Here is a 20805-nt window from a genome sequence, read left to right on the forward strand (position 1 = left end):
CTGTCTGTCTTTCTGTTTGTCAATAACTATCTGCTTGTTTGTCTGTCTATCCATGTGTGTCTGCCTGTCTATCCATCTTTCCATCCATGTTTGTATGTCTATCTATCTTTCTGTCTGTCTATCCATCTGTCTGTCTGTCTGTCTAATTTTATTCTGTATAATATTTAGTTTTTTTTAGTTCTTTTTTTTCGGTTCTTCATCATCATTTTTATTTTTAGTCTATTTAAGATAATTTATTTAAAGGTAAGTCTGTGTGCTGTGGTGTCTTATGTGGCACCTGGTTGTTTCGTTTTACTGTTTACAGTCTGTATAAAGCTAAAATGACACTAATCCTACTCTTGACTCTGACTGACTCTGATTTTTTTACGGGCAGTTGTAAACCCCCTAGTCATCTCTTTTAAGAATCATAAACCTCTACCTCTCAAAGGGGTAATTCCCCATCCCATTAACCAGCCAGGACAGATGATGTCGTTGTGGTAACACATGAAAGGTGCTGCGATTCTTTGCTCACTCTTTGGAGAGACTCGACCCCGCAGGCTTATCTGGACACACACACTTATCATCATAAAAATACACACACGTATATGCACGCACACGTCCGCACATTTCAAGGAGACCCCAGGGGTAAACGGGGCTGTGCTTTTGTGATCAAAGCCACCTATTATATCTGGTCTGGGACTGCACCCCGGTATTCTGCATGGCAGTACTTTTCTCTCACCCTTGGGGGAAGGAGGGCAATGATTAGAGGTTTAAAACAGCAAGATGAATTAAAGTGATCGCCGAACGACCCCAGAGGCAGCCTGGATCAAACGAAGCCATATAGGAACTTGGCACAAGGTTGAAGTATGTCTATGTGTGCGCATGAACGAAAAAGAGGGGGTAAGCGTGCAGTGTGCATGGTCCTATAACTTACAATGTAATGTTTTCTATTCAACCTCAATTGCCCTGAAGACTTCTAAACAGGTGTCTCTCCTGCAGTGGGGAATGTATTGTTTAAACCGCAAAGCAAACCATAACAAAAATCCACTCGATGGTCAAAATACACCCTTGGCTCCAGAACCCAGACCGGTTTGTTATCAGGACAGTTCTCGTTTACAGAAAAGAAAATCGAGGAAAAATGGATGATGTTTAGCCGACTCCAACCGAGGTTAAGTTTCCCCGGACACAAAAAGCAGCAGATGAAAAGGCGCTTCACTCAATACACGTTCCTGTTGTGAAGAGAAGCTAGAAAGTGTTTTTGATAGGGGAAGAAAAGACCGTAGCACGCCCTTTTGATTCCTCCTCACAATGGCTGAAATCAGATAGCTGTCCCCTCAGGGTCGAGTTCGAGATGTTGCATTGTGACTCCTCAAAGACGAGAAGAATAGCTTTCCTCGCAATTATCGTCATTTGTGACGACACGGGATCCTGGTGAGTACGTGACGGGGACTTGGTTGAATTGTTGTATGATGATGGTGAACGGTTAAACTTTATTTTGATAGGCTATTTTAGACACAAGTTACTTTGCATCTATATGTCAACTAAGTCTCATTCAAGTATTAGTAGATTGTTAGGGGTGGGGTTAGGGTAAGTAGTATTTTCTTTATAGTCAGTGGAAAAGCTGTTTGTAAACCATCCCAATAAATTGTCACAAGATATTAAGCAGCCAGTTTACTAAAACCCATTCCCACAGACATTTGGTCCCAAAAAATCCCAGTACAATTTCCAGACAAGCTTCTGTGTGAACGCAAACACATCCAGTAAATCTTCTTGGATCATTGCCGGAAAGAGGACCTAATAAGATACCAGGAAAACCCTCTGGGTGAACAAGAAGCCGAAACAGTGCCGTAATGGGCGTGTCGTAGTGAGAACGCGTGGGTCATCTCATCACAACAATAAAGTTATGGTTTTTGCATCTTTAAAACGAGAGATTTACATGCAGATCAACATTTACAGAGAGAAATGTCGCAAAATAGTCAGGAAATGAGACGCATAAACAATGCTGGGCGTGCTGTAGTGAGCATGCGCGTGTCATGGCAACATGAAGTTGGTTCAACTCTTTAAAATGAGGGATTTACATGCAGATCAACATTCACGGCGATATCAGGTAAGTTTGCTCGTCACTTACCGCGCTGAAGCGGAGATCATTCAGCAGCATAAAGAATTTCGCATCACACGCTCATTTGAGCTTATAATAAACAAAAATGCTCGCGTCATCACAACATATCGTTCAGCTCCTCAAAACGGGGTTTTAAATGCATATTAACAATCACTATGAGAACTGTCTGAAAACTGGGTTAAAGCAGAGATCAGGGAGCTCGTCAAATATCCACTCTGAAGCTGAGATCATTCACCAGCATAGAACGGTGCATCAATGCGCTCCTTTATAGTCTAAAAAAAATGCACACGAGTGGTTTCTGGAGAGAGATATTAAATAATATGCAAACTTCAGATGCTGCGTAGAAGACGCAGGACTTTAAACAGGTCACGTGTCTTTCCGGGACCTTGCAGATTCCGGCAAATCATTGGCAGTGTAAATGAACAAAAAAATCGAACGATCCCGGAAAAATCCAGGGTGCATTTTCCATGTATTTTCCGGAATGTCTGGAAGGACTCTATGACTTCCAGTTAACAAGTAAGTACTTATGCTGTGTACACACCAAATGCGAAGCATCGCGGTCCTTAACTTCATGTCATGCGAATTTTTCACTTCAGTTGAATATTTTCAACTTGCGCAAATACGTGTTTGAGGCGAATAGGGCATTTTCGTGGCAATCGCACTGCCCAATTTGCGTCATTTACATTACCACATGCGAGTTCAAGTCTATTTGCGTATTTACAATTTGTATGTTATCTACACGCAAATTGTTGAATTCGCTTTTGGTGTGTACGCCCCATTAAACTTAGTAAAATGTTTAAAGTGCCCAAACCCTACAAAATGTGACCAAATGGTTGTCACGTCTAGCGGTGCATTTGTAACCAATACCCCTGCTTTAAGGCGTCTTAGGGTTTGGGGGAAGTTTAAGAGTACACACCAGTAAGCTTAAAGGGGTTTAAAGCAGACAAAGCCAGGGGTCACTGTCTGAAACGAAACAAAAGCCTTTCCTTGGCTCCTCACGTAGACATGAAGGTGGACATGCTCGGGTAGGCAGGGCAGGGGTGAGAGGAGGCTTAATAAAGCACATAGGTTTCCGCTGTAGGGGGAATTTTGTCCTGACTGACAACCCATGAAGAGGCTTTATCTTGTGTGACAGCTATGCCTGAAGTAAGTGATCTGGTTTTAACCGCCTGTCTCTCTCTGTGTCCTCCGCAGGAACCCAGATGGAGATGTTCGGCCGTGGTGTTACATCTCAGATCACGAAGATGGACTCGACTGGAAATACTGTGATATCCCTACCTGTCAGAGTGAGTGTTTCAAAGAAAATTAATGGTGATGAATGATAAGGAGCATGTTCCCATTATCTTCATTTAAGTACTCTAACAAATGCATATTTCTGAACTATTTTCGAAAGATAAATAACTTTAATTGCTCCACCTGAGATCACACTGTCCCAGCATGCACAGATACTTTTGTGATGCCTGTCATCACTTGATAGTTTTGCATTCTCCACCCAGTGAACATACATAAGTGATTGTGGGTGTTTGAAATTATTTGCATTATTACCTTAAACCAATAGTGATTAGATTGGTTATTCATGTGAGTTAACTTCTATTTACCTTTTTCAACATTTCTTTCAGTCCATGCAAAGTACACATTTTGTGTAATTCCTATGAATGAGCTCGGCGTTGGTAGTACCAGGCCGTACCTTTCTTACCTTTCTTTTGCTGAGTATTAATGAATAAGTCTTTCTGTGCATGACTCGAGGGCGTATGTGTGTGCATGTGTATACGAGTGCAAACTCATTTACCTGTCAATCTTATTTGTTTAATCCCACTAAGCGTGTTTTCTACTGTACTGGCAGTGAACGAGAGAAAGTGTGTATGTAATTTGATCTGGTTGTACTTTTTGGTTTCATCTCATCACACCCCATAAACACGGAGTATTACAGACTGGGTTGAGTGTAAAAGGCGGAAATTGCATGGGGTGTATCAGTACCCACCCCATATGAGGGTTGTTTCACCCTAAAAATATAATTACGGGGTGAAAGCATTAACGCTTTTCGCTTACTTTTAATGGGTTACGCCATGAGTTGCCGAACTGAAATGTGGATCTGTCGCTGTTGCGTCAATGCTCGCGGCAGACGTTGAACATTTCTCAACTTTTCAAGCGCCAACGTGTGCGTCAGCCAATTAGATCGCCTTATGCAAATAACCTAGAGCGAGACATATGTTTAAGCAAGACCGGAGCATGTGTTGCGGCCACTGTGATTGGCTGTTGGCCACACTTCAGACATGCCTTTAATCAAGCATTAATGCTTTCGCCCCATGTGAATGTACCAGTAAAGTTTTTAAGTCGCTTTGGGCCATTTCTCGAATCAAACTTAAAATGTGCAAAAAAGTGCACATTTTGAAAGTGCATTTTTCAAAACAATTTGTATAAACAGCACAACAGAATTCACATTCACATTCACATATACTTTAGTTCATGACTGACTATGTTAAAATAATATAATTAAATCCTCAGTAGCCTACATAAGTCAGTGCACTGTTTTCTGCAGCCTTGCTATTCATTTTATTTTTCAAATATATAATTTTCAATTCAGTTTAAATATAGTAGCCTAATTTTTTTTGCCATAATCGTGCAGCAGATACCATAAGGTAGGCTATTTTAATATTATTCAATTAAACTTATTCAAAAAAAACTACTGAAAGGGAACAAATGTGTTTGTCTTTCCCCTTTATTTCTATTTAAAAAAAAGTTGGGTCTTGAGATTACCAGTTGGTTTGAAAAAGTTTGTAAACCCCTGATATACAATACACAAGCAAGGGGAAACAGATGGAAATCTAAATCCTTGTCTTAATTTTTTTACTACTTGAATATTGTCAAATAACGTTAGGTAGGTACCTTGTGTCAAAAAAACTAATTTAGTTTTACTTGAGAAAACATCATTTTCATATGAAACTTACTTTTTTCAATAACAGATGAGTTTCGCATCAAATAGATTTTTGTTACTCTTGCAATAGACGATGAATAATGACTATTTATAGACAAATTTATTGTTACATCTATGACTTATGGTGTGTCTCAATCTTCTCCCTTGTTCAGTAGTCAGGGCACTGATCAGGGAGTCAGCCATTTTAAGGGCAGTCTCTATCGCAAAATCCTTCCAGTGCACTGGAACGTTCGTTCCCTAAAAATTCCCACAATGCAACGCAAAAACCAGTGAGCATCGATGGTCCCTATGTTCCCTTATCGGAAATCATCAAAAAAAAAATTATCCAACTCAATAAACTTTATGAAATGTGACAGAACTTTTATAAAGACAAACGTTTGTTTTAGTTTAAAATATAAACATACATCGCTACACAGTAAGGGACCACAATCTACTTGAAATAATACTATTTATTTAAAATTGTAAAAAAAGTATATATTTAAAATGTAATTATATTCCTTCAATTGTATGCACGTATATATTGACAGCGTTTTTCACAATGTACTGTTTAAGATTAAGTCAGAAAGATATTAGGCATGTTCGACTTCATGCGGCGCCGTAAGAACTGACAGCCGGGTGACGTCAACGTAACGCGAGAACGATTAGAGAAATCAGACGAAGTCTAATTTCGTCTCGCTCTCGCGGTACTTTGACGTCAGTTCTTACGGTGCCGCATGAAGTCGAACAAGCCTGTTGGTTTTGCCGGTTGTTGACGAGTAACAGCTGTGAGTAATCACAACGCACTTAAGCAGCCACGTGACAGAAAAATAAGTGAACAGTATCCCAATGTCAAGTGAGCTTGGGTCCTTTCCAGTGCCCGAACCTGTGTACACGATATACTGATTCACGACCTCGGGATTTAGGGAACGAATTGAGACACAGGGTTAGATTTTAAAAAATTATGATATGAAGATCATTTTCCTTTTAGAGGCCGTTCGTATCAAGATTGGCCAATCCGGGCCTGCTATGGACCGTCTTTGGGGCATCTAAAACTATGCGAAAGACACAATGGACTCTATCATACACTCTGCGCAATGCGGCACAATGCTAGTTTCAACCTGGTACAATTATCATTTTCATGTTAGCGCAACGTTGTTTAAATAGCAAATGCATTTGTGCCCAGTTTTGCACCCATGGGCGTCCTGGTCTGAAAACGAGTAGTGTTCAGGCGCATTGTTGGCGCGTTACTATTTTGAGGCAACTAAATATTGTTTTAGTTATTTAATGAGCGTGTTAGTAATATGCGCCTATAACGGGACGACAACGCGCATTTGCTCATCATATGGATGCGTAGATTGTTAAAATAGGGCGCAACCTTGCTGCTTCAACCCATGCTGCAGCACCGCTACCCCATGAAAAAAGAGCGTGTGGCGTTGCTTTCTATTTGAGCGTGTTTGCCGTGATGCTACATTCAAAATAACGTATTTGCACAGAAAAGATGCAAAATGTTAATTGCAGCTCCTTAAGTAGCATGGGCATATTTGTAGCAAAAGCCAAAAAATACATTGCATTGGATTTTTCTTTTATGCCAAAAATCTTAGGATATTATGCAAAGATAATTTTCTATGAAGATATTTTGTTAATTTCCTACCCTAAATTTTTTTGTGTGAGTGGATGGACTCTCAATATTAACATTTTTTTGCACCCTCAGATTCTAACAAACATTCTGTGAAAATATAATCTTGATATTTTTAAAGGGACAATAAGTACGATTTACCCCCATCTAGTGGTAAAATTGAATTTTGCATTCAAACGAATAGTGCTCTCTAGCGCCTCGCTTTCCAAATCCGAGTTGCAATACGGTAGCCGTTATGTACTCACTGATCTCCTTGTCCGTTTCAGCTGATTCATGTGTTCTGAATGAAAACGTGTTGTGGAAATGCGTTGGTAGGCTAGTGCTTTTTGTCCCTCACTTAAAATCCTACTTACTGTCCATTTAATATTGACTACGTAAGGTCATGTCAAAGATTGAAATCAATGTAAAAAATTAATTACATCATTACATTGAGACTTTATCCTGAATTTCACAGACAGGGTCACAATCATTTTTTTTTGCAGGTTTTTTTGAGAGCTTGAGTTTATAGCACCCCTCTTTACCTGTGTGACCTCTGCTGTAATTGTCCTTTTCCTCCCCACTTTAACAAACAAGAGACCTGCTCACCAGCCAACACAAATGCACTCACTAACCTATTTCACAAAGGGCACGCACGCACACATTCATCTGTATGGATGCCCTGTATTTCTGTGCCTGAAAGCTTTCCCAACAAATGCCCTTCTGGGCTAAGATTGTTCTGAATGGACAAATTTAGGACAGCTTTTGTCACGGGCAATTTTCTTCTGTGTTAGGCTCACTGATTCGAGTCTGGTTTACCGTAAGTGTGTGCATGCGCGCCGTGCGCTCTGGTTTGTAACCCATCCGATTGTGACGCGTCCTAGATTCCCGTAAGGTCTCTGGGCATCGCCCATATCAAGTACAACCCACCGCACGCTTCTGTTTTAGTCTGAATATGTTGGATGGCAGTGAGGTGTCCCTAAACAAGAGTGCCCACAGGGTTGGCATTGAAAGCAGGCCGATTTGTCGGCCCTTTAGCTCCAGGCAGCTGTTATGATGTAAAATCCGAAAGCAGTCGGCGCCATTGTAACCTCACAATTGACACGCGTACATACACCTGAGGGTTTTTTTCATATTTGTTACACTGTACTAAATGATCGCCGAATGAACTTACTCCAGACTTTCTTTGGTTGTTTTGAATGATTTTTCCTTAAGGACAGTGACCTTGTATCAGGTTTCTTTTAGATGTTCATCAATTAGCTCACAATTGTGTTTATAAGCGAGTGCACGATAATAAGCAAAACATGACCAATGTGAAATTTGTGCACTTTACTTTGGCTGAAGATCCCAAAGGATCAATCAAAAGTTATCCATAGTTATTAGTCACAAGTCCCTTTCACACATACAGTCTTTACTGGTAATTTACTGGTAAATTGCAGTTAACATGTCATGTGTGAACAGAACCTTTCCGGTAAATCAGTGCTCCCAATTTACCAGTAAGACAGGTTGTAAGATTAACGGTAATTTGCCGGTAAGCGCTGTGTGTGAACGAAAAATATAGCATTACCGGCATTTAGATGACGTCAGACCGCGCTGACAGATCGGGCGGGCCAATCAGACAGTTTTTTATACAGGTGACGCGGTTTCCCCCAGACTGTTTACGGACGTTTCCACACACATGTTGCTTAAACGTCGAGCACACCTGAAGTAAACATCCACATTTCTTCACCAAAGTTGTTTAAAACAGCTTACCATCTAATTGCCAAATTGCAGACGTCCTTAGCACACCATCTGTGAAGCCTACGTGCAAACGCGCATCCGTTTGACGCCGCCTGATTAACGCTATGTTGTCTGGTCACGAGCAACTTCGCGACCGCTTGCCACAGATGTGAAAACAACAAAATACGGACCGTGGATATTAAGTCATAACCCGCCGTTTACAAATACGACACAGACGGAGCTCGCCGGCCGCGCGCCACAGGTAACTTCCGCTTTCTCTCCGAGTTTACCGGTATTTTGATACTGATGTGTGAATGATGTCTTACTGGTAAAAAGACGGAACGTCACTGCATGTGTGAACAGCACATTTTTGTATTTACTGGTAAATCCATTCTGGTAAATTCATGGTAATTTACCAGAATTACTGTGTGAAAGAGGCTACAGTCTTATTTGGCAAGCCAAATTAACTATGTGAAAACCCAGCTAAAGTTTTTTTTTTTTTTTTTACATAAATTCATCCTACGTAATGTAAAGAAAGAACATTCTTTGATATATAATCTTGATATCTTTAATATTTTCCATTCTTCAAATGTTTTGAGACTCAATAATTTTCTAAAATGATGCACACTGTCTGCCAAGTTCTTGTTTAGTGTTTGCTTTTGTAGCTATAAACTTTTAATGACAGCTTTATCTTTTGTGCCGTTTGTTTTCACCTGCAAATCTCATTAAATTAGGAAGTTGTCATTACACAGGTGGATGTTACTGTACACTTACGATCAGATGTTACTTTGACACGTTCAGAATAACTAAAAGAAGTTTAAGGGTTTAAATATCATTATTATGCACTGCCTTGAATAACACAAAGTAAAAAGCTGACTATTAAATTATTTTTAAAGGTTGGGCTTTAAGGTAATAATAACCTGTCTCGTAACATACCTTTGGATGATTTAAACTAAGGTCGAGTGCCAAATTATTTGTCTGGTTTAACAGACAAGTGAACCACAAAGATACAGTTGCCTCTCTCTCTTTCTCGCTCTCTCTTTCTCGTTTACACAAATTAATTTCTATTTACCTGATCTGGACTCAGTTTCTGAGAGAACCGACTGCATTCCTTACCATTTGTTTTTATGAACAACAGCACTTGGTAAAGGTTTGCATTTACAGTAGTGACCAAAAATGATGTCCAACTTTAAACAACTTTGCTCTTTATTGAAATATTGTTTATAAAACGGTTAGTTCCAATCCTTGATTCTGATTGGTCAATAGGTGTGCTTTATTCACGATAAAACACTGCTATGACCGCTTCACCCAATGGTTCTATTTAATATCACTGCGCCCTTAGCAACACCCTTAGCAACACATATAATGAGACAAAGTCTGAGAACAGTTTGCTGTTTTTATTTGAGCTTTCATGTTGTTGTTCGCAGTCAGGGACTATTTTTTCTAGCGGAAGGAATGCTTTTATTGATTTAACTTCATGAAAGTTGCACTAATATTTTTTTTACTTTAATATTGTGTGGTAACCGTTTTATAAAAGCAATAAGGTACTCGAGGCAAGTGCTGTATCGTGAATAAGTAACGGCTGAAGGGGTTGCAACAATGCCCTTTAGCCGTTACTTATTCACGATACAGCACATCCTCTCGTACCTTATTGCTTACATAAAAGATTATAAAGCATAAAAAATGTTGAATAATAACAGATATGTAATTAAAACAACACAATCTGTTTTATTATTGGAACTCAATTTGTGTTACTTTTAACTAAGTAAATGTATTTATTTTAACACAAAAATCAACATAAAATGACACATAATGTGTAACAATTAACACATCTTTTATTAAAGTGTATGTTGTAGGGGTTGGCAATACAGCCTCAAAATTATATCGTGGTATTTTAAGAAGTTTTGCGGTAATGATATTTATGACGGTATAAAATATTCTGGAAAAGAAAGGGCATTTTCCATCCAATGAGCTGTCATTGATGACAGACTACCTAATTGGAAGTGTAAATCCATTGTCATAAGGTGGCAGAAGCAGCATTAAAATGCAATAGTAGTCACACGATCACACAGCATGAGTCAAATGTGATTAAAAGAGAACAAAAAACTAGATGAAATGGTATGAAAATTTTACATCACTGTAAAATGGTATGGTACACTCCCAACAGATCCCAGTAACTTAAGTCATTAGCTAACAATTTAAAACTTTAAAATGATTTTACATGTAAGTGCACTTTTGTTCGCATAAACATCAAATAAATAACATTAACATTAAAGCCGCTCTATGCATTTCGGCGTTTTTGTCAAACAGCGACCCCTAGAGTCGCTGGAGAATACTTGCAACTGTCGTAAATTTCCCACTCTAGTACTCCAAAGACAATGACCAAGTAATGTTTCACAATTTCATACAAATATTAGGCTACTGCATAGTCTACTAAACTACAGATGATGGTAATAGGATAATAAGAAGTTTATTCCAAGTGTAGAGTGCATATAATAATAAAGTACCGCGTTTGCTAGCTTATAACGTTTTTACATAATAGCAGCTAAATCACAAGCAAACACTTAAAGCCCAACCTTGACCGAGTGGGACTCTTGTCCGGTTCCTAACGCGGTCAGATTCTCTTTTCCTACTCACTTCCAAACGCGCTTTCTTAACTTTTAAATCGTTTAGCCTCACGTCTCAAATTCGCACATGCAGTTGTTGTTATAGGCTTGATCGACTTCATGCAGCGCTGCAAGAACCGACAGCCGGATGACGTCAAAGTGCCGTCTCGGATCATTCTCGCTGTACTTTGACGTCATTCGGCGGTCGGTTCTTGCGGTGCCACACGAAGTCGAACAAGTCTAACGTGTGTGACGTTGTTGCCGTAAAGCAAGTCTTGATTCTCGCGAGATTTGTCAGGGGCGGTTCTCTCAAGCTTGCATTGCTGGTTTTGGTAGCGACACGCACCTTACTGCTGATATGGCTACAAGTGTGTTTTGGTAGTCGACCCGACTCCCTCTTCCAAAGCGTTTTTCAAAAATCGTGCACCCCGTCTTTAATCATGGCATATTTGGAATTGTGAAATAAATCGTCGCTGCCCGATGAAACTCACGTATGTCCAAAACGGTTACTTTTCAGGAAGTGAAAAAAACATTGTATTTCAAAAGCAGTTGAATGTAGCGTCGTCATACTTGGTACGGCATCTTTACATGTAACCATATTCCTGCCAGTGTAATGATATAATCCACATTTGACCAAAATTGAGTTTAAATGGACATACGTGCATATTTTACAGTAACGGTGTTCGATACGCATTCTTCCGATCATTAATTAGAATGGCCTAGTTGCGTTTCATATTGACAGATGAATACGCTCAGTTTATTAAATAGCCTATGTCTTAGTTTATTAAATATGCTTAGTTTCTTTAATATTAATTATACATTTATTAAATGTCTCTTGCAAACTATGAAGGGACAATGAATCAATACACTGACATGGTAATGCTAGACATATACTTTGTTTGCACAGTCCTACCGTAATTTTGTCACTCCCAGACGTACATCTGGTGTCAGGGGGAAACGTTTACCTCGATGAAGGAAAGTCATTGTCTCACCAGGCTATGTCTATTCGACTATCCAGTGCTGCGCTTCGATGAAACTTCACAAGATCGGCGAGATGCTTATGGGCGGGAGATAAGCGCCGTGATTGACAGCTTTGACACCAAATGGATATACGTGAAAATCAGATGGCATGATTTCACAACTTTTCATTGGCCATTTAGATATGTGAAGGATACTGTATATGGAAATGAACCTGGACATTCAATCTGTCGAAAAATCTCAAAATCGGCAAAATGGACATACGTGGTTTTCATCGGACAGCGACGAAATGTTCATCTAGTTGAGATAAAAAAATAACACAAGTGAATAAATCAGATTTTCATATAAACACAGGAGAAATCAGCAAGTCATCTGTCTGTGTCTATGGTCTGTGTAAATTAGGTGTACTTTAGGACCCAGGAGTAAGCTGCAAAGTTTACAAAGACATAGACTACAAAATAGATTTTGTCACTAGAGTCGAGCTAGGTGGGCATGTTTTCAGTAAGCAGCCACCCAGGGCAGGACTTAACAGGGTGGAGGCCCCTGGGCTTGAATACATTTTGGGCCCTACACTATCAGAACAAAAGGTACAAAAGCTGTCACTGGGACGGTACCCTTTAAATGGGTCCTAATATTTACCATTTAGGTACAGATATAGGTACATTTGTACCCATTATATGCACTCTTTAGGTACAAAGATGTACTATTTGAAAGGGTACCACCCCAGTGACAGCTTGTGTAAATTATCTTCTGAGAGTGCACATACAGTAAACAACCTAAAATAAAAAATAAATCATAGAACTATATTTTAGGGAAGTTTCCCGACAGGGTTTAGATTAATCTAGCACTAGGCCTATTGCTAGGTTATATTAGGGCATTCAATACGTTTTTACAAACAAACCTTACAAAAAACATGTGTGCGTCTTGAGACAAAACAATGGCAATGATATATGTTAAGATATATCAGTGCAAGATGTGTTTAAATTAAGACAGATCAAACATGCATTTTAGTCTTGGACTAGGATAAGACCTGACTAAACTGCCCCTATATCTCTATAGCAGAACATAAGCCCAGTCTAAAATTAAATCATGTATTTTAGGGATGTCACAAATCCAAATTAATCATGCACATTAAAAAATACCCCATAACAACATTTAAAATCGTTGTGTTAGACTTAGCTTAAGAAGAGAATGATATGTTTTGATTAACATTCACCTTATTACACACCATATAAAGTTATAAACATAATCAACAAGCGTAATTTGTGCATATAGCCGAAGTGGTGCAGTGAAAAGAAAAGATTTTAGGATGTTATTTAATAATTATGACAAGACCATCATGTAATATTAGACACCAAAAATGATCATTAATTAATTTCTGCGTCTGATATGAACGTAATACATTAAAACCTTGAACGTAGATATAAAAATGAACACTTTTCAGAAGTTTAAACTGTGATTCTGTTAAGCACAAGCAAACATGCTGAAAGAGAAACTACAGGTAGGCTAGCTAGTGGATTATATCAAAAACCATCAGGACATCAACATGGCCATGATTTAGTGAATCCTCACCTCCAGATGAAGTAATAAACTGGACTGATGATTTAAATGTTGACATAGTCATATGTGCGTTTTTAACTCTCCGGATTTTGTTATGTTTCGTAGCTCTGCTCCACTCGTTCACAGTTTGGTTACAGTGTCGTGTGAGCTGCAGACTGCGAGCAGATTGGATTTCATTTGGCGCTACGCAGACCGCTTGGTGATGATGTCAAAGTACCGCGAGAGCGATTAGAAAGCAGACTTCTCTGTGTGATTTCTCGAATCGCTCTCGCGGTACTCTGATGTCATTTTTTTGGCTGTTGTTGAACCACATGAATACCCCAGTCTGCTTTACAGTCATTTTTGCGCCGTGATAATTTAAGTTCATATAATGATCGGATCGCGCAGTGCCGCATGAAGTCAAATGTACCAAATATCAAATAGCCGACTGTATATGAGGTTCAACCCGCCAAAGTGGAGCATGCGAATGGTGAGTGATTCAGATGTCAATTTATGAATGAAAGTGTCAATTTATGAATGAAAGTATCAAATGTTTGTCACACAATGTTAAGTATTTTCACGCTTTTTTAAATGGGTATATGGAAATCCTTGACCTTTCCTAGTGGGTATGCTGCGTATCACGTTAGATTACAAACAAACAAGAAAAAACAGAGTTACAAGACTTACTCTAGTAATCTTTCATACGGAGCGCTTCATTTTCGCGTTGCTCTTTCTCGTTATCTGTAAAGCTCATTTATGACTCTCATTTCGCGTATTCGCTATTATACTAGCATCTATGGGTTTCAAAAGCAGTAAACTCAGCGCGTCATATTCAGCACCAAGATGACTGACATATATATATATTAACGAATTAAATGCAGCACCAACCAATAGGAAATGAAAACGACTGAACAAATCAAACGAACGCAAGCCGGCACGGAGGCCCCTATTGGCCGGGGCCCCTGGGCTCAAGCCCACTCAAGCCCAATGGTAAGTCCGGCCATGCAGCCACCTCAGCTTCACCCACGTCCCGTCTCTATACCCATTTTCGGTTATCCGCAGGTGATGCACGGTGACGCGTGGCCAAGATGGCGACGGCAGGCACCGTCTACTTTAAGCTTCAAAAAAGCTCTTCACAAACCTATGGGTGATACCGTATATATTATTGTTCTCAGTCACAGAACAATTACATAAAAGCCTCAATTACAGCTGTCCATTTGGGTCATTTCTTTGCGTTGGCAGTATGTTCAGGATATATTTTACTAACAAAATAAATACCATAATTATTTGTTATTTAAATTATATTATTTAGTTTTGGATGTTTAAAATAAACCAGGCAGCTGCTTCACAGAAAGTTACAAAACATTAAGGTGAATAATTGACAATTATATTTTTTGTCATAATCGTGCAGCACTAATTCAAAATAAGTGCCATTTAATGCCATTTAAACCTCAATGACCATCATGCAAACTATCCTTACATCATCATTTTCACTATTGTGACGTCTGATTGGTCACCCTTGGTTTTCATCTCCATCATGTCATAATAATCAACATAATTTATGCCGAAGTGTCACTTCTTTTCCCAACTCAGCAGATGCTAATAGACACTTCAATGTTTTGGGTGATCAAAGACACATGCTATTTTTGCGTGACCCCGGCAGGGTTGAGAGAAAAGATCTGTAGAGCTCCTGTCATTCTTTATTTGTGTTATTTCTGTCGCCCGCCCTTCGAAAACACTATAATTATTCTGTTACTATTCCACACGCCTCCCTCAATCTTTAATTAAGTTTGTATTTGCTCCTCTAATGCTGTGTCAACAAAAGTATTGATCTTGGACAGACACACGATGGCGAAATATGCTACAAGGTTACGTGTTAAAATGTGGATCATATTTCTTGCTCTTTGCGTGACGTTCAACATCTCAACAAGATGTTTGTAATGACTTTGATACTTCTCTCGCGCATTGTTAATCCCAGCCGCCAAATTTGCAAAAGAGGTCACGAATGTAGTGCAGAAAAACACAACCGAAGCTCAATTAGAAACGCCTTTTGCTACACTGTCGAAATTCCCCCTAGCAGAAAATAAAAGCGTATTAATAGTCTGCTTTTTATGGAACGATCCACAACATCAACAAATTAATTTCACCCCGATGCAGATCCAGCTGTCGTAACTGTAAGAAAAAACTGTAAACCAAAACACATGTACGCCGGGCTGGATAAGTGTGTCGGTAATGAAGGGTGGAGGCCAAAACAGGAACGCAATTTATCTGAATGTGAATTAATGACAGACAAGCAGAAAAAAGGATGTGAAGGATATTTTTGAATGATTTACAAACAAATAACCAAACCTCAGCTGCTTATTATAGCCCTTTTATAGGTGTATTTAACTAAATTTTGACATGTAGTGTTAAAGTAGTTAATTGCTGGTGTTTATAAACCATGCTTTACTCAAACTAAAGAGCTTTTTGGGGGTAAAAAGTGTATAAAGTTACTATTTTAACATATTAGGACCTTTTACTGCCCCAGTGACAGCTGGGGAACATATTTTGACATTTTTTAACAGTCCACACATCTATGTACAGTAAATTCAGTTATTGCCATTATGTTGACCATCAGCCACTGTGCTCTATAGATATTTAAAGTCACATAAATTGTAGGCAATATTTTACATGACATTTATGTTTATTTATTCAGCCAACACTTTTTGTCTTAGGTCCCAACAATAAGTGTAGTCTGCAGGAGTTAAAGCTAGGGAAAGATGAGCAATATATTTTTTTTTAATCAAAGTTTGACAGTGGAAAGTTTGGGTGTTTTGGAAAACACTGAGAAGTTTGGAGAAGATGAATAATTTGACTGTTGGATTTGTTTCTGCTCACATACGATGACGCAAAACTGGCCAATCCAAGAGAGCAGGATTTATCCCCACCCACCAATAACGTTAAGAAATCCAGCTATAGGAACGCCTGAATACAGTGACTTGGCAAGAAAACCTTCAGCAAGAGTGTGAATCTGACGCAGTATGCTTAATGTCGACATGACAGTACACTCTTACAAATAAATATGTTACAAATTGTTCTTTACAGCGATGCCACAGAAAAAAACATTTTTGGTTCCCATGGGACAGTACCTTTTTTAAAGGTCCTAAAATGTACCATTTAGGTACCTTTGAGGATCCAATATGCACCTTTTAGGTACAAAAGTGTACTTTTCTATTACAATGAAATGCTTATTTGGATGTTAAAGGTTCTTTGTGGAACCATCTAGCCAAAAACTGTTCTTCTGTAGCACCTTAATTTTTAAAGGGGTGGATCAATGGTATTTCATGCATTCTGACTTATTTACACAGTTATAGAGTTGTTTCCTCATGCTAAAAGTAGGCAAAGTGTCAAGAAAGTTGTGGGCGTGTTACAGAGTATTTCTGTGCCGAATGCACTTCGCAAGGGTTCGTACAAGTTTCGGAAAATTTTTTTCGGTTACGGGTCCAGCTGACGTTTCAGGGGTTTCTTTACCTATCACTTATTTTTATGGGCACTTCCCACGGAAAACCCCACCCACCTGTCAATCAGCGTGAGACGCTAGAACTTACAAACATCACATCACGTGACAGCTTTGTTTAATTTCAAAACTTAACAATGGTATGAAAGAAGAAGTGTGTTTTTGGATATAAGGAGAAGAAAGTCAACCTTATGGAAACAATGGATAGTTTGTTTAGCAGAGTTTTGCGTGTGTGTTTGATGCGCTGGGTTTCATTGAAAAGTCTCAACCGGGTCATGAGTTGCATGCTGTAAGTAAGACTTCTGTCTTATGTTGAAAATAGGCGCGTGCATATTATATAAATGACACAAACATGTAGTTAAACAGTGTTGTATAGTGTTGCATGACTCGTACTCGCTCCTCCCGCGGTAGTAACTCCTCCTTCTTCATTTTTTCGTACGTTATCGGAAAGAATCGGTAAAGCTAATCTTTCTTTTATAAATCTAATACAACTCTATAGGTACTCCAGATTAACATCAGAAATGCAGAAACAGCTTGTGTTATGTGAGCTTTAAGAGAGTATACTAAATATATGTTGCAGCAGTTGAAAGAATGGGTCTGTTTTATAAATCGGATGTTTGTGATATGTGTGGTTTTGTGTTGTGGAGTTCACCAAATTAGACCATTTTTTTCTAGTGTGTTTTGGCTTTATTGCTTTGATAAGACTTCATTAGTTCAATAAGACAATGAAAGCAGTGTGGGCTTTGACCTCTTTGATATTGCATTAAGATTCCTGCAGACAACAATCAGTCTCAAACCCACAGATCTCTTTCATTATATTAAAGAGGACCTCATATAGATTTCCTTTGCTTTTATACCAGGCTAATGATAATTTATTTCTTAACCTTACCCTCCCACACTCTCAGAAACAAGCTACAAGAAGGTACAAAAGTTTGGCAGGTTGTACCTTTTCAAAAAAGTGTACTTTTGTACCTAAAAGATGAATATTGGTACCTCAAATTGTGCTTTTCCATTGCATAGTACTCCACGGTTTGGGTCGGGCAGCTTACTTTTGGGGGCTTTTACACTGGGTAGTACAGTACGTAGTACACTATGCTTTTTTTAGTACCACCTCAGTTGGGGTTCCAAGCGAGCTGAGCTGATACAAATATGTGACGTGAAAACACTGTAGATCACTGATTGGTCTAAGAGAATCGTCATGTTCGTAGTGTACAAAGGAAGTCGGCCATTTTGGATTGTTTAAAAAATGCATGCGGTGAACTTTTAAATACTCCTCCTAGGGAATTCATGGGATTGACACCAAACATGGTGATCATGATGTTGAGACATCGGACTTGCTAAATTGCGAAGGGATTTTTGATATCTCGAATGGTTCTGCCATGACGAGGCGACAAATTAATGGCGAAATCAGAGAAACAGGAAGTGTCTAATATCTAAGGTAAAACATTTCTTATTGTGATGACACGCGGGGTGTTTGTTTGTGTGAAGATTCCGATCGCATCAATGTGCCTATTTTGACTCAAGGGCATAGCGCCATCACCAGGGGCCAGGAAGTGTGTCAGTCACAAAGGTGGATTCTTTTGACAGTTCCATGCGATGTTCTTTTAAATACTCCTCCTAGAGGATTCATGTGATTGGCACCAAAAGTGGTCAACATGATGCCGAGCCAGATGATAAATTGTGAAGGGATTTTTGATATCTCAAACACTGTTGCCATGGCAACGCATCAAAGTTTACCTTAATTTCAGGCATATTTAAGGCTCTTGGCGTGCTTAGGTTAACTTAAAATTTGGCACACACATCAGAGTTGTCGACTGTTAAGTGTGGACAAACAGGTCAGACATAGGTGTGCCTCTTAAGTGGCTCACTAGCGCCCCCATTTGTCTAAAATGTGGGGTTTGTTTTACCTACAGTACCCAAATGGGTCAGTAACAACATTAAATAGCCCACTGATATTTACCCACTTGGTGCACTTTACCACCGTGCATCGTTTTCTCGGAGGTACCGTATAGCGATAAAAAAAGTGCGAGGGCCCGCCATCGCTGCTTGCAGCTGTATTTTTAGTTTTATTCTGTAAAGATAAGTGTTTAATGTTCATTTAACTTTGAACAAACTGTTGCATCAATGCCATAGAAGAAACATTTTTGGTTCCTCAATGTGTTTGTTTCCTTCATGTGTTTTTATAATCTAAACCTTTTGTGAAGCAGACTGGTTCTTCAGATGGTTCTTTATGGAACCATTCAGGCAAAAATGGCCTTTTTATGTCATCATGAAGTACCGTTATTTTTAAGCCTATAGATTCAAACATGCATTGTTAAATTTTTAAAAGGTTTTATTTAAATCATGATGGCATTTTAAAAGTAAAAAGTAAAACTAGACCCCCCCCCCACACACACACAGTCAAAACATAACACACAAACTAATTTATTATAAAATTTTCCTTTTGAAATCTTAAAATCGTGTTTACCTTGAAATTAATGAGATCAAAGTAGACTATCTGTAAGCAGCCAAAAATGAACCCTTTCAGAAAGACGAGCTGTCTCTTATTAGCAATAACAATCTTTATTATTTCATCACACTCGGCTATATCTCAGCACTCCGCTAAAAGTGTTCCTGGCAGAATCTGCAGGGTGTGGCGCAGAAACGAACTTATGAATGTATTTTGGAGAAAAAAGAAACACCCACAATCCTCGGCAAAAAAGGAGGGGAAACAGCGTACCCCAGATGTCATCTGAATTTATGTCTGTAATTACCTTATTTTAATAACACACAGAATAAAAGAAAGAAAGAAAGAGAGAGAGAGAGAGAGAGGGGCCCTCAGACACGCTTATCCCCACTTACTGCCAAGTGCTTTGCCAAGAACGTCTGCGTTTGATGTTGTTTTGTTTGTTATCTGGGTGTTTCTTTCCTTCTTCCTCTCTCTCCCCATCTCTGTCTCTTTCTCTCTCTCTCTCTCACACTCAATGCTATTATGTCTGTCTCTCTGCTACACCGGACTTCACTGCTCCAACACACTTGCGTCACCCCCGTCGAGCCCTCCAGTAATGACAGTCTGGATTTTGAAAAGCAAAGATGAGTCACTGTAGTCGGGTTGATGGGCAATATGAGGTCGGGGATCATCATCGCAGCTCTGGACAATATTATAGCACTAACTCTTAAGCGAACTCAGCCTCTCGAGAGTTTTCGAGAACCAGCTACTGTACCTCATCAAAAGACGTCTGTTGGGGACATTAGAGGTTAGGTCTTGCAAGTCAACTTGAATCCATATTAAACACACACTACGTCGTATTGTGATTGATGTACTAGCGCACGTTATTCCAATGAAAAATAATGTTTGCCTTTTGTGTTGTTTAATCAATAGAGATAAGCCCCGTTAATTCGTTTAAACACCTGTCATACAGAGACGGTTTATTTTATCATTTGCCTACGACGCGGTATCAGATAACATGGTTTATTTTTGTTTACATTTATGCATTTGGTGGACACTTGTATGCAAAGTGACTTACAGTGTATTCAAGATATAAAGCAAATGTGTTGCCTAGGGATCGAATCCATGATATTTGCATAAAGCTTTACCAATCGAGCTACAGGAACAGTGCCCTGCGTGAGTTTTTTAATAATTTTATGCCTTTAGCGTCAACCCTTACATTCTCAACTGTGTTTGATTTTATACCCCAATTCATCCACTTAAAAATATTTTGCCTGCGTGTGTCTACTTTGCATCTTTCTATTGTGTGCGCTTTTCCTGATCTGGATGGAGGCCAGTATAACACAAAACTCGTTTACGTTTGCCAGCCAAGCTCTTTATAATAATTCCAGCTTAGACTTTGAAGTCAGTCGTTT

At 39.0% G+C, this 20805-nt stretch overlaps 1 protein-coding gene across 3 annotated transcripts in view; it reads left to right on the top strand.

Moving 5' to 3' along the window:
- kremen1 (kringle containing transmembrane protein 1) overlaps positions 1-20805 on the top strand; it is an 86292-nt gene that overhangs the window by 48829 nt on the left and 16658 nt on the right. For 2 of the 3 annotated variants that reach the window (XM_055198564.2, XM_055198562.2), the window contains exon 3: positions 3293-3384. In XM_055198564.2, coding sequence (XP_055054539.2) covers positions 3293-3384 — 92 coding nt within the window. Of the gene's footprint in view, positions 1-3292; positions 3385-19910; positions 20199-20805 lie in introns of those variants that run through there. The other variant, XM_055198565.2, reaches the window with a different exon arrangement.

Source organism: Misgurnus anguillicaudatus, chromosome 22 (assembly GCF_027580225.2).
Source record: "Misgurnus anguillicaudatus chromosome 22, ASM2758022v2, whole genome shotgun sequence".
Classification (NCBI taxonomy): Eukaryota; Metazoa; Chordata; class Actinopteri; order Cypriniformes; family Cobitidae; genus Misgurnus; species Misgurnus anguillicaudatus.